Genomic DNA, 13227 nt, shown 5'->3' with positions numbered 1-13227 from the left:
ACTGTCCAGTCATCTCCCTTTGCCCACGACGATGCGTAAGTGCGAAGTGCAAAGTGCGCCTACAAAGCGCCCATTACGCACGTGCGCACGTGGGGGGTGGCGGGCTCACAGGTGCGAGCACCTGCTCGCCCTGGGCTAAGGGGTAACCTGTCCTTTATTTTTGTGTTAACTCCATTAACACATCTTCATTAATAAGTAGAGAATACACATCGAGAATTTTCGATGTGGGACTATTCTCCCATGCACTTTATTAATGAATAATAAATGTTATTTTGGGCTGACTTTAAACATTAATTTCTCATTCACCTTTAATCGGTTTTGAGCAAATTAATAGTCTAAATCTATCTACGCGAATCGTAGATTTCAATTTTGAAGTCAATTATGACTTTCAACAATTGATGACTTCCTTCCTCTAAATCATTTTGGTCCATTTAAGGTCTCAATATCCAACAGAATAGTCATTAATGGTAATTGGATTTATCCCCCAACCAAGTATTTTTAAACACTTCTTTATCGGACTTCATTTGATTGTGCTCCTCAATTTAACTTGAAGGAGGGGCATCTGATAGTAACTGAATTTATTCCCGAGTAATGGGGTTATCATCTAAAGTTTTGAGATTATTTTCATTCAAGTATTAGGGCAAACTCTGTCGAACAATATGACAAAGACCTAGCTAGGCGAACAATATGGTTAGGTTCCTTCATATAATATAACTAAGTTCCGCCAAACAATATGGATAAGTTCTCCCGAGCAATTACATTCTCAGATGCTATAGTAACACCACTGCTATAGTGTTTTTAGAAACCATTTTTTCTCCAAGCATTTCTCTAAACAATTCAAGTGTCCAAATAATCACTGTTACAGTTGCTACAATGGTGCTATAGTGTTTCTGAAAACCATTTCTCCTAGCATTTCATGTGTTTAAATGCTCACTACTATAGTAGCTATAGTAATGCTACAAAAGTACTACAGTATTTCTAGAAAACCATTCTTTCACCAAGCATTTCTTTGAGTAATTCAAGTGTCCAAATGCTCACTGCAAGAGTACCTACAGTGTACTACAGTGTTTCTGGAAATCTCAAAATGCTACCGTTTGCTACAATAGCTTTAGTGTGCTACAGTGTCTTTGGATATCTTTCTTTTTTTGAGCAATCCAAGCGTCCAAATGCTACAATACAACACTGCTACAGTGTTACTACAATGTTTCTGGAAACCATTCTTTCTGCCAACAATCCAAGTGCCTAGATGTTACAATACAACACTGCTACAATGTTGCTATAGTGTTTCTAGAAATCATTCTTTCTCCGAGCAATCCAAGTGCCTAGATGCTACAATACAACACTACTACAATAGCTACAATAATGCTACAGAATTTTTGGAAATCATATTAATCTCCGAACACTCACGTTCTCATGCTATAATATCACACTATTATAGTGAGCTACAGTAAAACAAAGTTACGATGCTATGGAAATCAATCCATTTTGTCAAACAATATTATTAAGTTCTGACAAGCAATATTATCTGTTGGAACCCCAAGGTTGTTTTGATGTGATCAACAAGTTAAGTTAGATCTTGTGGTATTTTAACCTTGTGTCTAAGTGTGCAGGATCCTAGGAGCACAGTGAGTCGAGCAAAAGACGCAGCTAGTGAGAAGGGTGACACGGGAGAAAGTCGATGGGCTCGGTGTGTCTGAGGGACGAGGTGTTGTGGAAGTGTACGCGAGCGGACGAGAAGGAAGCGCACAACGTAACGTTTCTGAGGGACGAGAAGCCGGAGCGGAAGGTTGCTCGAGAAGGCTGAATTTGGGTTCGAGTGAAACTTATTTCGAGTGGCTGAAATCATCCAAGCGAGTGGAGCCGGAGCGAAAGACCCGGACTGAGATGAGCAACACCAGAGCATAGGGCCCGAACCAAAAGTCAACTAAGTTGAATTTAGTGGTCCGGGCGCTCGGAGCTTGATTTTGATCGGATCGTGGTCAAACACGATCCGTTGCGAACGAGATAAAATTTTGGCCCCTCTCAAGCGCCTGGAACCCTTCCAGGCGCCCCAACCAAGGCTATAAATATAGCCTTGGTCCAGAAGCTTTTTAACATAACAAGAATTAGTAATACAACACTTGTGAGCTTCCTTTTCTAGTTTAGCTTCTCTTTTTCCGCTTTCACTACTGTAAGAGGCTTCTCCGCTTGAAGGAGATATTTTTAGTATGCGATTCATTTCTTGGATTAACAACCTCCCTGGTTGTAACCAAGTCAAGTCTATGAGCCTATTCTTTTAGTTTATTGCTTTCTTTATTTAATTTTATGCAAGTGTTTAAGTTATAAGTTCGAGAAGGGTATTTTGTGTTTGTGTTTGTTTAGGGTTATTCAACCTCCTCTTCTAGCCGACCAATGCGGTCCAACATTATCAAGTTCCGTCGAGCATCAGAAGCTTCGAAGTTTCTGATTAATAATACGTGGCGATCGATGAATATAGAAGCAGGTGACAGTTATCAGACCTGGTCCCCTAATCACTCCTCAAGCAAATAGCTAATGTAAATTCCCATTTGGAAGGTTGTATAAAGAGTGGAAGGAGGTAAGTCACAGGCACGTTGATCTTCTTATTCACGTAAGCGGAGGCATCTCTTCTCCACTAAGCTTCTCTCCTCCTCTTCTTTACTTTATCTTCTTCCTTCTTCTCGGTGATTGACTTGAGCGTCGAGAAGTTGTGCAGACAAACCAACCTAAGTTCTAATCAGTGTTACATCTCAGGATGTCAGATCTCATGAGTTGAAAGAACAACCCAAGCTTTCTAGAGAGGAGGAGCCCGAGCAAGCACAAAAAGAGACCATCAGTCATGTTTTGCTTTATCTTGCTCTTTTTGTGTCATTGTAGAGTTCATCAAATCTAGTCGAGGTTACTAACCGATACGGTGAGTATGAAAAGTTACCACGGATGCAATGAAAGTCAATCAGATGCCCAATTGGGTTAAAGTCAATGGGACCATCTCATCCGACTAAGTCAACCCGCTAGTCTTCCTAGTGAAAGCCAACCTACCATGGCTGACTCATCAATCTTCCCAACTGAGCCAACCCTCCAGTTTTCTTGGTCGAGCTGCCACCAGTCTTCCCGACTGAGTCGACCGGTAGTCTTCCCAGTAAAGGCTAACCCCCCAGTCTTCGGTTGGTCCTATCTAGGGGGTTAGCTCCTGAGTATTTAGCTCATGTCCCATTGGCTCTGCCGATCAAACACTCTGACTCACCTCCACTCTGACTCGACGTCTCTCCCCCAAGCCTAAATATCTACGCGTCCTAGCATGCGGACTGATGTGACCTATGGAGTAGTATGGTAGACGTAGGGTGATCCCAAGAGATTTTCTACGGTACCAAATATGGGTGACATGACTCCTTGATACGACGATGGGGCACTCTCCTTACCATGACATGACATCTTGTCAGAAGTTCACCATCTCCTCTGATAGTCATGGATGTGACACATCACCCCTTTGTGTTATAAAAAGTCTCACCTTCGTGGGCTTAGGTATGTTGGATGTGACACATTCCAATCACCTCATCAGTAGTCCAACCTTCATTGATTTCAGACGAGATCACTAACGAAGAAGGTAAAACTCTTCTCTTTTACTTCTTCCTCCCTATCTTTTCTTTTTTGTTTTCTCAAAAGCAACTATCTTACTTTTATTTTTTCCAACGAGTAGCCCTTTACAAGCATCTCTTTTTCCCCTTTGTCCAACCATAATAACAACAAGAGAAGTAACTTATTCCTTTCTTCTTTTATATTTCATTAATTGAAGAAAAGTTATAAAATATAAACTTTATTTTATTAGGTTGCTAGTTAGGATAATTATTTAGATCAAAATAGAAAATGTTAAATATTATGAGGAAATGAAATCATAAATGCTTCATTGACTTTGAGTCATACATAAACTTTGGAGATCATTGTTACAACTAAAATCAAAAGCTAAATATTTTGTGTTGTATTAATTTTTTAATTTATTAAATTCATCCCCTTTAATTAAAAATCCAAAGACTACAAGGCCATTTTCTAGTGGAGAGGGCATTAGATGAAGAAGCAGATGGGGAAGACAATGTTCAGGCCCTCTCTACACTTTGAGTCGTAGGAATGGACCACTTTGGAGATGATGAAAAGTTCATCAATGATACGCTTGTGATCAGTGGACTCGATTTGTGAATATATAGTATGTAATTAGGCATCTCATCTTTTTGGAATGATAATGAATTCCATATTTATTTCTAAGAAATAAAATAGAGATAAATTTTATCCGATCATTCCTATCTCAAAGGGACTTTTTTGTTCGATCCTGCCTAACTTAGCTTGATTGGTTTGATTGAATTGGCATGTTGCCGACACTAAACGAAACAACCTATTTGGTTTGATTGGCTTGACCAAATCATCTATAGTCTAATAAGTAGTATTGATCAAATAAATTTGACTGACTCGTATTGTCGGACAGCCCGATCGGTCCATCTAGTCTGACCAACAACCAATTGGTCCATTCTAATTAATTCATTTCTTGTCTAAACTACTCATTTTGATAGGCACCTAGCTGACCTATCTAGCCCCATCAACTGTTCGTGTCTAGATCAAATCAGGAGACTCAATTAACCAATTAGCTCATGTAGCTTGACTATAGCTAGTCCAAAGTTACTATATTTGGCCCGCCCGATCTATGTGGCTAGTTTCGCCAATGCATTAGACTAGTCCAATTGATTTTATAAAAATTATTGGATTTTATGAAAACAAATTAGAAATTTTAAATATTGTATTAATTATCATATTAATAGAGTGTATATACTTTTTTATTTTAAAAAAATAGATATAGATAATGAAAGAAATAAAAAAACTTGTACATATAATTAAGAAAAATCACGCAAATTTCCTTGTTTTGGTTTACACGTAGTGAGGTCGGGCCTTGTTGGCCGGTCAAAAGTCAACTAGGGTAGCAGTCAAAGTAAAGACCCCTTGAGTCACTCAACTCCTCTAGGTTGATTCACCCGACTCTCCTAGGTCAGTTCATCCGACTCCTCTAAGTCAGTCCACTTGACTCCTGCAATTCGATCTATCCAACCCAGGGGATCAACTATTTATGCTCTGCTCTACTATGCTCTGCTCTGCTCTGCTCTGCCTATCCGACAGCTTCTTCCCTACTCGACCTCGCTAACTCGACGCTCCCTGCACCTGCAGAACTCCCAACTCATTCTTTCAGTCTTCCCGATCTCGTGGAATGACGTCATAAGTGGTACACCACATGGGATAATATATGAGTTATTAGAGCACGTCGAGCAATATATGATTATACAGGTACAAAATATATGTGGCGTGATTATATGATACCATGGAGATATGATGATGAAACATTTACTTTACTGTGAAATGGTGTTCAATTAATGAGAAGTACCATTTTGATAGTATTATAAAAGGAGTCCGCACTTGTAGGCAAAGGTACACAAACACACACATATAACAATTGCATCTTCTCCTCACTGTTCATCTTCTCCCTCTCCACCTAAGACTAACGATTTGAGTGTCGAAATGACTAAATTGAGACATGCCCCTCCATTCTAACCCTCATTTTCCCTCTCAGGTATAACAGGTGCTCCTGGTAATCCGACTCTCTCTTTCCTTCTCTTTCTTAGCTTGAACATTTGGTGACTTTGTCCATCTAAAAGATAGTTCATCGATGATTCATCCGTCGATAATCTCATTCACAAACAATTAATATGATTATATTGAGCTCTAATGGTATAGCCATGTAATGCATCAGACAAAAATAAAGGGACTACAGGAGGCCATGACAGGAGATGAGTAGTGTCCTATCCAAAGAAGAAGGAGAGGAGACAAATGGAGGGGGTCATGATATGGCAAAAGGTGATCATTCGTTTATCCCTAGCACTCCCATCAATCTGTCCCTAAGTCAACACGGAGGAAATAAATTACTGGTGACTACTAGCCATTAATACAGGTGGCAAGACACGGAAGAAGCATACTCGGACACGCCGAGTTTCGACCCCAAGATCTCATATGACAACGTCTCATGCCTAATGGAGAGGGGGCATGATGCACTTACTGGTGCTGGATGAGGTGAAAAATAAATCATTTAATCGGCATTATTAACTCTTAATGACGCTTTCATTATGCAATTCAGTATCATGGAATGATAAGAAAGGGTAAGAGAGATGATTAAGTTCCTTTTAAATATTTTTTATAGTTCGTTCCGGATTATATAAATGAAGATAAATTATGACATCAATTTATAGTTAACCATTAAGTTGGCTAAGAAATGGAAGAGACTTTCTCCATGAGAGAATGTGATAAGAAATTATAGTAAAAAAAATAATTATGTTCACTTTAAGTGTTCCTTAAGCTCTTATAGCACCTCTCTACATTATATAGAAGGTAAATGAAAGAATAAGTTTATAGTCGATCATTACATTAATTAAAGGATGAGAAAAGGCAGGTATCTGTCGAAATTTTATAATGAAATTCTGTCATCCTTTAATTAATATTAAAGAGTAATGAAAATGGGATGAGAAATAATGAGAAAGAAATTAAAGAGAGGGAGGGGTCCCCATCATACAGCCTTTTATCTCCACGGCCATTGAATTATTGAAGCATGTGTTACTGCATAGGTGGCCCAACGCCAATAATCCAGCTCCATTGGGAGACTGCATGGGGAGCTCCCAAGTGGCACAACCTGTGAGATACACTGATCCATGTATGGATCATTGAGGTTCCTCCATGGTGTCGATGACAGACCTGGCACATGAAGCTGCTAGCTGAACCAACGCTAGCTAGCTAGCTAGCTTTATTGCTTCATGCATGCATGGTGCATGCTTCCAAGTGTGCCAAGGCTCCACTCACATCTCTAGGATCGAGAGTACTCTCACATGTTTACATACGTACACTGCCAATCTAACTGCATCTAGGACTAGCCTCCTTCCCAAGTTACTTCTTCGTATAGAAATCTCATTCACCATTAATGGTCCACACTCTCACTACGTACCCTCCTCTCTCCTTCCCAGCCCTTGGCGATGTACTCTAGCTAAATTGAGGCAGTGGCGATGATATATACCAAATTGTTGGCTAGCTCAGGGAAGGTGATCGATCGAGGGAGAGTTTTGGGGAAGAAGGTTGTGGGTGTTATTTAATGGCATATAGGGCTAGAGAACTGCACATGCTACTGCTAGTAGCTACATGCATGAGATTGCCATTTGGGTTGGGACAAAACTCTGCTGTCTTCATTAAAGATTCAGTTACTCTCTTCCTCGCTAACCCTGTCGTGGCCTTCCTCCGCCTCTCTGTGGCAGTCCATGTACATTAATACGTAAACATCATGATGGTCGATGTTGGGATCTTCCAGCCCTACTTTAATTTTCTGTGGATGGTTCGATCATCTTTCCCTTTGTACTCGACGCACTTGCACCGTCCATTGCTTATCTATAGATCCATAATAAAATTTGACAAATCACTTTTATTTATTGCGTCCTCTTTTTCTTTTACTTCGACTTAATAATCAATGATTAAATCGTCCAAAATAATCAGCTGGTTGGCCTTAGGAATCTTTCCGTCCCGGCCCCCATGGATTTTGGGAGACAAGGAAGGATCGGAAACAGAATGCTAGGAGAAAGAGAAATCCTCCATTATGTCTCATTCTTAATTCCCATCTCCACTGTTGGGACTTTAATAGTGGCGACCGGCCAAAGCAGTACAACAAAAGTTTTGACCCACCCCCTAGAGTCAGCTCATGCCTTCGTCAACCCCTAATTCCAACCTCCTCATCCTCACAATTAATGATCAAAGTAAGTAAAAGAAATGATGCGAGAGATGGCATTGAGAGCTCATTGATGTGTGAACACCTTGACATATCAAGGGAGGGATCTAGGATATCTAGAGAGGAACTGGCCTGTCTTAGGGGTTTAGCACAACTCATGTATCTGAACACTCGCTGAGATGAAAAGGACAAGCTCACATGAATGCAACCAGAAAGCTCATGGGCTCATATCCCTACACTCTCCTCTCTTGCACTTCCTTATAAAGAACGATCGAACCTACTATTACTCTCTTACTTTCCTCTCTCTTAGCTTTCTCCATTGTCCATCTCTATTATTCCTGTTTGGTTTACTGTGAGGCGACAATAATGCACCCTTCTTATGGGAACCTTCATGGATTGGCAGAGGAAAGCTAGGGAGGAAGCAGAAACAAAGCCAAGCAGACCGTAGACATGCTTTCATGGTTCTACCTTTCCCAGCTACAACTAATTTCTACCTCTCCCTCAGTAGTCAAAGCTCAAGGTACCAATTTAATTTCCTCTCCCCCTTTTCGTATGCAATTCGTTTCCTGATCATATGTATAGATTGTACAGAAATTCACATGGCACATGAATTATAGTCACTAGTCAACAGCAAGAGCTTCACAATTAGTGATCTCAATTGTCGATGGAGTTCAATTCGAGAGCAAGATCAGATGGCTTTTACATGATCAACGATGATCAGGAGTCGAAGCATGATCCTTCCTCGGTTACTAATAGTTCACAACCATATGCTTCCTCCTCTTCTGCGCCGCTCCGAAGGTTGGTCGGTCAGACAACCGCCGGCGTAGCAGGACGGGCTGATCAAGAGAGGGCTAATTATAGCTTCTTCTTGGAGAATAAGGAGCACATGTTCGACAAGGTGGTGACGCCGAGCGACGTGGGGAAGCTGAACAGGCTGGTGATCCCCAAGCAGCACGCGGAGAAGTACTTCCCGCTGAATCCGGCGAGCAACGAGAAAGGGATGCTGCTGAGCTTCGATGACCGGACGGGGAAGTCGTGGCGCTTCCGCTACTCCTACTGGAACAGCAGCCAGAGCTACGTGATGACCAAGGGCTGGAGCCGCTTCGTGAAGGAGAAGCGCCTCGACGCCGGGGACGTCGTCTCCTTCGGCCGCGGCGTCGGAGACGACCCTGGCGACAGGGGAAACCTCTACATCGACTGGCGGCGGCGCCCGGAAAACCAGCACCACGACGGCCGGATCCCACGCCTGCCGCCCTCTTTCGTGGGAGTGACGTCATTGGCAGCGAGGTCGCCGCTGACACCCTGGGGCGGCGGCGCCCGGTTCTTCGTCCCTCCGGCGGCAGCTTCTTACGACCACCACAACCGGGCGTCGCCGTACGGATACCAGACCTCTCCCGGTCATTTCCTCTTTTTCGGGTCTCCGATGGCTGCCGGCGGTCCGCCACGGACACCGCAACCGCAGCTCGGGGTCCCATCGGTGGTTCTCAATTCCCTTCCGCTGGGTCGGAACCAGGCGGCCGCAGCAGCGAAGCGCGTGAGGCTGTTCGGAGTCAACCTCGACTGCTGCGCCGAATCTGACGTCGCCTGCAATGCTGCAGCCGGCCAATTCCTCGGCGATCTATCAGCCACTAGCAGTACTACCGCACCGCGGTTGTCGACTTTTACGCAGCGATTCATCCCGTTCCTCGAGGAGCCCTCGCAAGCCTCTTCGTCGCCGTCGGCTCACGAAGAACACCACTTGACATTGGACCTTGACTTGTGAAGAATAACAGGAGACGATCGATGAGAAGACAACTTAATTATAATACACAATATGTATGCATGCATCATCCTCATGAGCAATTCAGATGCTGAACATTAATCAATTTAGAAAAGCTAATTACTTATATATATAGATATATATTCTATTCGAATAATTAGTTATTTAATAATACATTGCGTTACTCCATTAGCTAGAAAGGAATTAATCAATCGACATAAGATTCATAGAAAGATGACAGAAGAAGAAGACCATTTCAAAATATCTCTCCTTATTCCTTCTTCATAAACTTCATTTCATCACCGTGCATTCTTTTAATGTTCTTATGCTGCTGAAGATAACTGAACTTCATAATTATGAACCTTGAAGCTATACAAATATATATGACACTGTTTGAATGAAGAACAAGTTCTTGCTTTACGCATACTTCAATATATAGATTTCCTCTTGATCTGCATATATACTAGTCTTTGTGTTCATGAACTATATATGAATATCTCATTTCTGCTTGAGTGAAAACAAAAAACCTTCCAGTTCTGATGATAATGGCATCTCATGGTCTTGAGATTACTGCAATGATATATCTAAGCTTTTGAAAAAGATCCTGATACTTCAGCTCTGTGTTAGTGTTATGCAGTTTGGCATCTTTGCAGAACTGAATTATGTTCCTCTCTCTAAGCATATGATAACAAAGCTGAAAATTTGAATTTTGATTTAGTTTTAGTTATCACAATCTCAACTGCAATATTTTAGAGAAATAAAATGAGGATTATTTACTTAGTATATAACTATAGCTTGGCGATTATATATATGCTGAAAACAAAGGCATTATTGATCACTAGCTTAAAATCTTTACTTTGCTAATTAATATGCTGCTATCAATGGTTTGCTGCTATCTAGTTTAAAGCATATATACATGTACAAAATGAGTTGAACATTATGAATTTTTTAAACTGACACAATCACTTTCATATTTATAAAAGAATTCAAGTACAGGATGTGATGTGGTGTAATTAAATATATTCTAATTATACTGTTCTTTCATTAATAACCTTGATCATGATATGTTTTATTTTTTTTTTATTTTTTCAATTATGAATTTGATCTTCCAAAATACTTCATTATATTACACACTGGCTACAATTCAGTCCGGATCACAAGGAATGCATATATCTCTGATGAGCTTGTCTTCATCTCCAAAGTGGTCCATTCCTATACTACTAATTAACTCTATAGAGAGGGCCCGAAGTTAGTCTCCCCCATCTGCTTCCATCTCATGCCCTCCCAACAAAGAAATGTCCTTGTAAGTCCATGTGACTATCAAAAGTTCTCCTCAGGCCTACTCCTCGATCCTCCCTTGCTCCCCGCCCCTCCCCGCCCCGCCTGCCCGGCCGTCCGGCATGGTGAACTTCCCACCTCATATGTATGCATGACCTGAGAGCGACCTGTCATGCATGGCGATAGCTGTGGGGTTCAGAATCAAACTGAAACCCCCCCCTCCACTCGCTAGCTCTGCGTCGTCGACATATATACATGCAAAGCGTGTAGATTAATTAATTGCATGTATATATATATATATATACGAACTAATTAACTTTAGGAGGAAGGAGTGGAACTTGTGAGTTGTCCCTCTCAACCCATGTAAGAAACAGCTAGAGGGAATGATGGGCTTCTTTTTTCTAAAGTCGATCAACGCGTGCAGACGAATGCAGATGCGGCTAAGGTTTTGCATGGGACCACGAACAGTGCTACGTTCTAATCCCCCCTATCGATGTGCATTAATATTTGCTATAGCTAGCTGATCGATGAATGATCCTGCATCAAGAAGCTGATCTACTGAAGCTTCTGCAGTGATCTACGTCCTTTTTGTTTTGTTTGTTTTTGTTGTTGTTGTTGTTGGATCGATCGCTGCTAATTAGCTTTCGGGAGCGTGGATGGCATGTTGGGGACGTGGTCAGGCAGCTCTGATGATCAGACTGATGTGCGTAATATTGCTGCTTTATAATTTGCCGTGGGAGTGCAAGGCTTTAGACCGGTCGAGGTGAGAGTCTGATCCTTGAGAGCTGCGCGTCAGTCATCTCAGCTAGCCATGCAACGACAATCTAGCTTTCCTAGCTAGCTAGATATATAGCTAGGAGGGAAAAAAAAGGGGGCGGGATCTCCTGGTCCGTTGCGGACCAGGGGATGGTCCACTGATCTGGACCTTTGATTTGAATGGACCCCATCTTTAAATAAGTGGGGTTCATTCAAATCAAAGGTCCACAACATGTGGACCATCCCCTGGTCCGCAAATTACGGATCAGAAGATCTGCTCTAAAAAAAAAAGTGACTTTCACGAGATCGCATTGTTAGTCAGTCAGTTTTAGCAGTTCTTGACGCATGCAGCAGTATTCGGTTAAAATCGAATGTGAAATCATATTTTTTTGAAAAAAAAATATGTGGATAAATTTAATCTATTGAATTTTATCCTTGAAATAGAACAAATTAAACTGATATAATATTGATTATCGACTAAATTAATTTTTTTTTATCAATAATGAATTGATGATGCATGCAATTCAAATGACTACCTGGATAATCGATTATATATAATTTGATTTGTGGAATAGTAGTCAACTCATGTATAATAGTTATCGATGATTATATATTAACAGTTCAATTTAATTGATTTAATAATTTTATAATCAAAATTGAATAGAATAAATTATGATTTTTTATAAAAACTAAAATTTTGAATTAATATATATAGACACAGAGATTCTATGAAAATTGTAAAACCTAAGCCACATGATTTTAATAGTCAAATAAGAATTCAAATAGAAAATAGAACTTGAGCATGAATATAATTTTGTTTTAATGAAAGCATGACATAATAATATGAAAATGTAAACCGAATACGACAAGGAATTTATTTGAAGAATCGTGTCTTTATCTTTGGCGTCGTCCAAGAATTCTTGAAGAAGAAAAAAAAGAAGCGGAAGCAAAAAGATGATCTTCCAAGAGAATTAAGGGTGACAACGTCACAAAACTTCATGTCGATGTGAAACAAGTTATGTCAAGATTTCTAAATCCTTAGGGACCAATCCTATATATAGTGGACATCCATTATCAGTTCATAAGTGATAATGGATGCAGATAATGAGTTTTACACATATGAGATCTACATCAAATAACTTGATATCCAATAACCTTAAGTTAGATCATTTAATAGGTTTTGGTATTGCAAGTTTTAAATCACATGTGAGCCCACCTTAAAAAAATATTAAATTTAACAATCTCCCAATTAGGCTATATGTGATTATAAACAACACACGAATATAACTTTAGTTGATATCCTACTTAATGGGTACAGAATACCGCTATAAATAATCTAGTTCATTAACTTTATTGATATAAGACTAAAGAGGTCATAACTACTGTATATGATTGTAATAAGTCCCAACAGTAATCTTAGTATCAATGTCATTAACGACATAGATGAAGATGTGTAGATAGAAATTACATTAAATATTATCAGTACATGTCAATTTTCAAACTGGTCCTAAGGCGACCTTAAAAAAAGTTAGATTATATTTGCAAATATATACTTTATGTTAAACTGCAAGAGTAAATCATGATCCAAACTTTATGATTCTAAAAAAGAATTTATATCACATTTACAAACACCAAATGTAAAACA

The 13227-nt window shown here is 40.2% G+C and overlaps 1 protein-coding gene across 2 annotated transcripts; it reads left to right on the top strand.

The window, feature by feature from the left end:
• The first annotated feature begins 7938 nt into the window (after positions 1-7938).
• LOC121994166 (B3 domain-containing protein Os03g0120900-like) lies at positions 7939-9654 on the top strand. 2 transcript variants are annotated; one of them, XM_042548298.1, is made up of 2 exons: positions 7939-8309; positions 8372-9654. In XM_042548298.1, the coding sequence occupies exon 2, from the start codon at positions 8454-8456 to the stop codon at positions 9549-9551; it is 1098 nt and encodes a 365-aa protein (XP_042404232.1). In that variant the 5' UTR covers positions 7939-8309; positions 8372-8453; the 3' UTR covers positions 9552-9654. The 2 variants fall into 2 exon arrangements, with proteins under 2 accessions (XP_042404232.1, XP_042404231.1); XM_042548297.1 differs by having other exon boundaries at positions 7945-8309; positions 8381-9654.
• The last annotated feature ends 3573 nt before the right edge of the window (positions 9655-13227 follow it).

The sequence above is a fragment of the Zingiber officinale genome, chromosome 6A (assembly GCF_018446385.1).
Source record: "Zingiber officinale cultivar Zhangliang chromosome 6A, Zo_v1.1, whole genome shotgun sequence".
In the NCBI taxonomy this organism is placed as follows: domain Eukaryota; kingdom Viridiplantae; phylum Streptophyta; class Magnoliopsida; order Zingiberales; family Zingiberaceae; genus Zingiber; species Zingiber officinale.
This window is presented reverse-complemented; position numbering and strand designations above follow the sequence as displayed.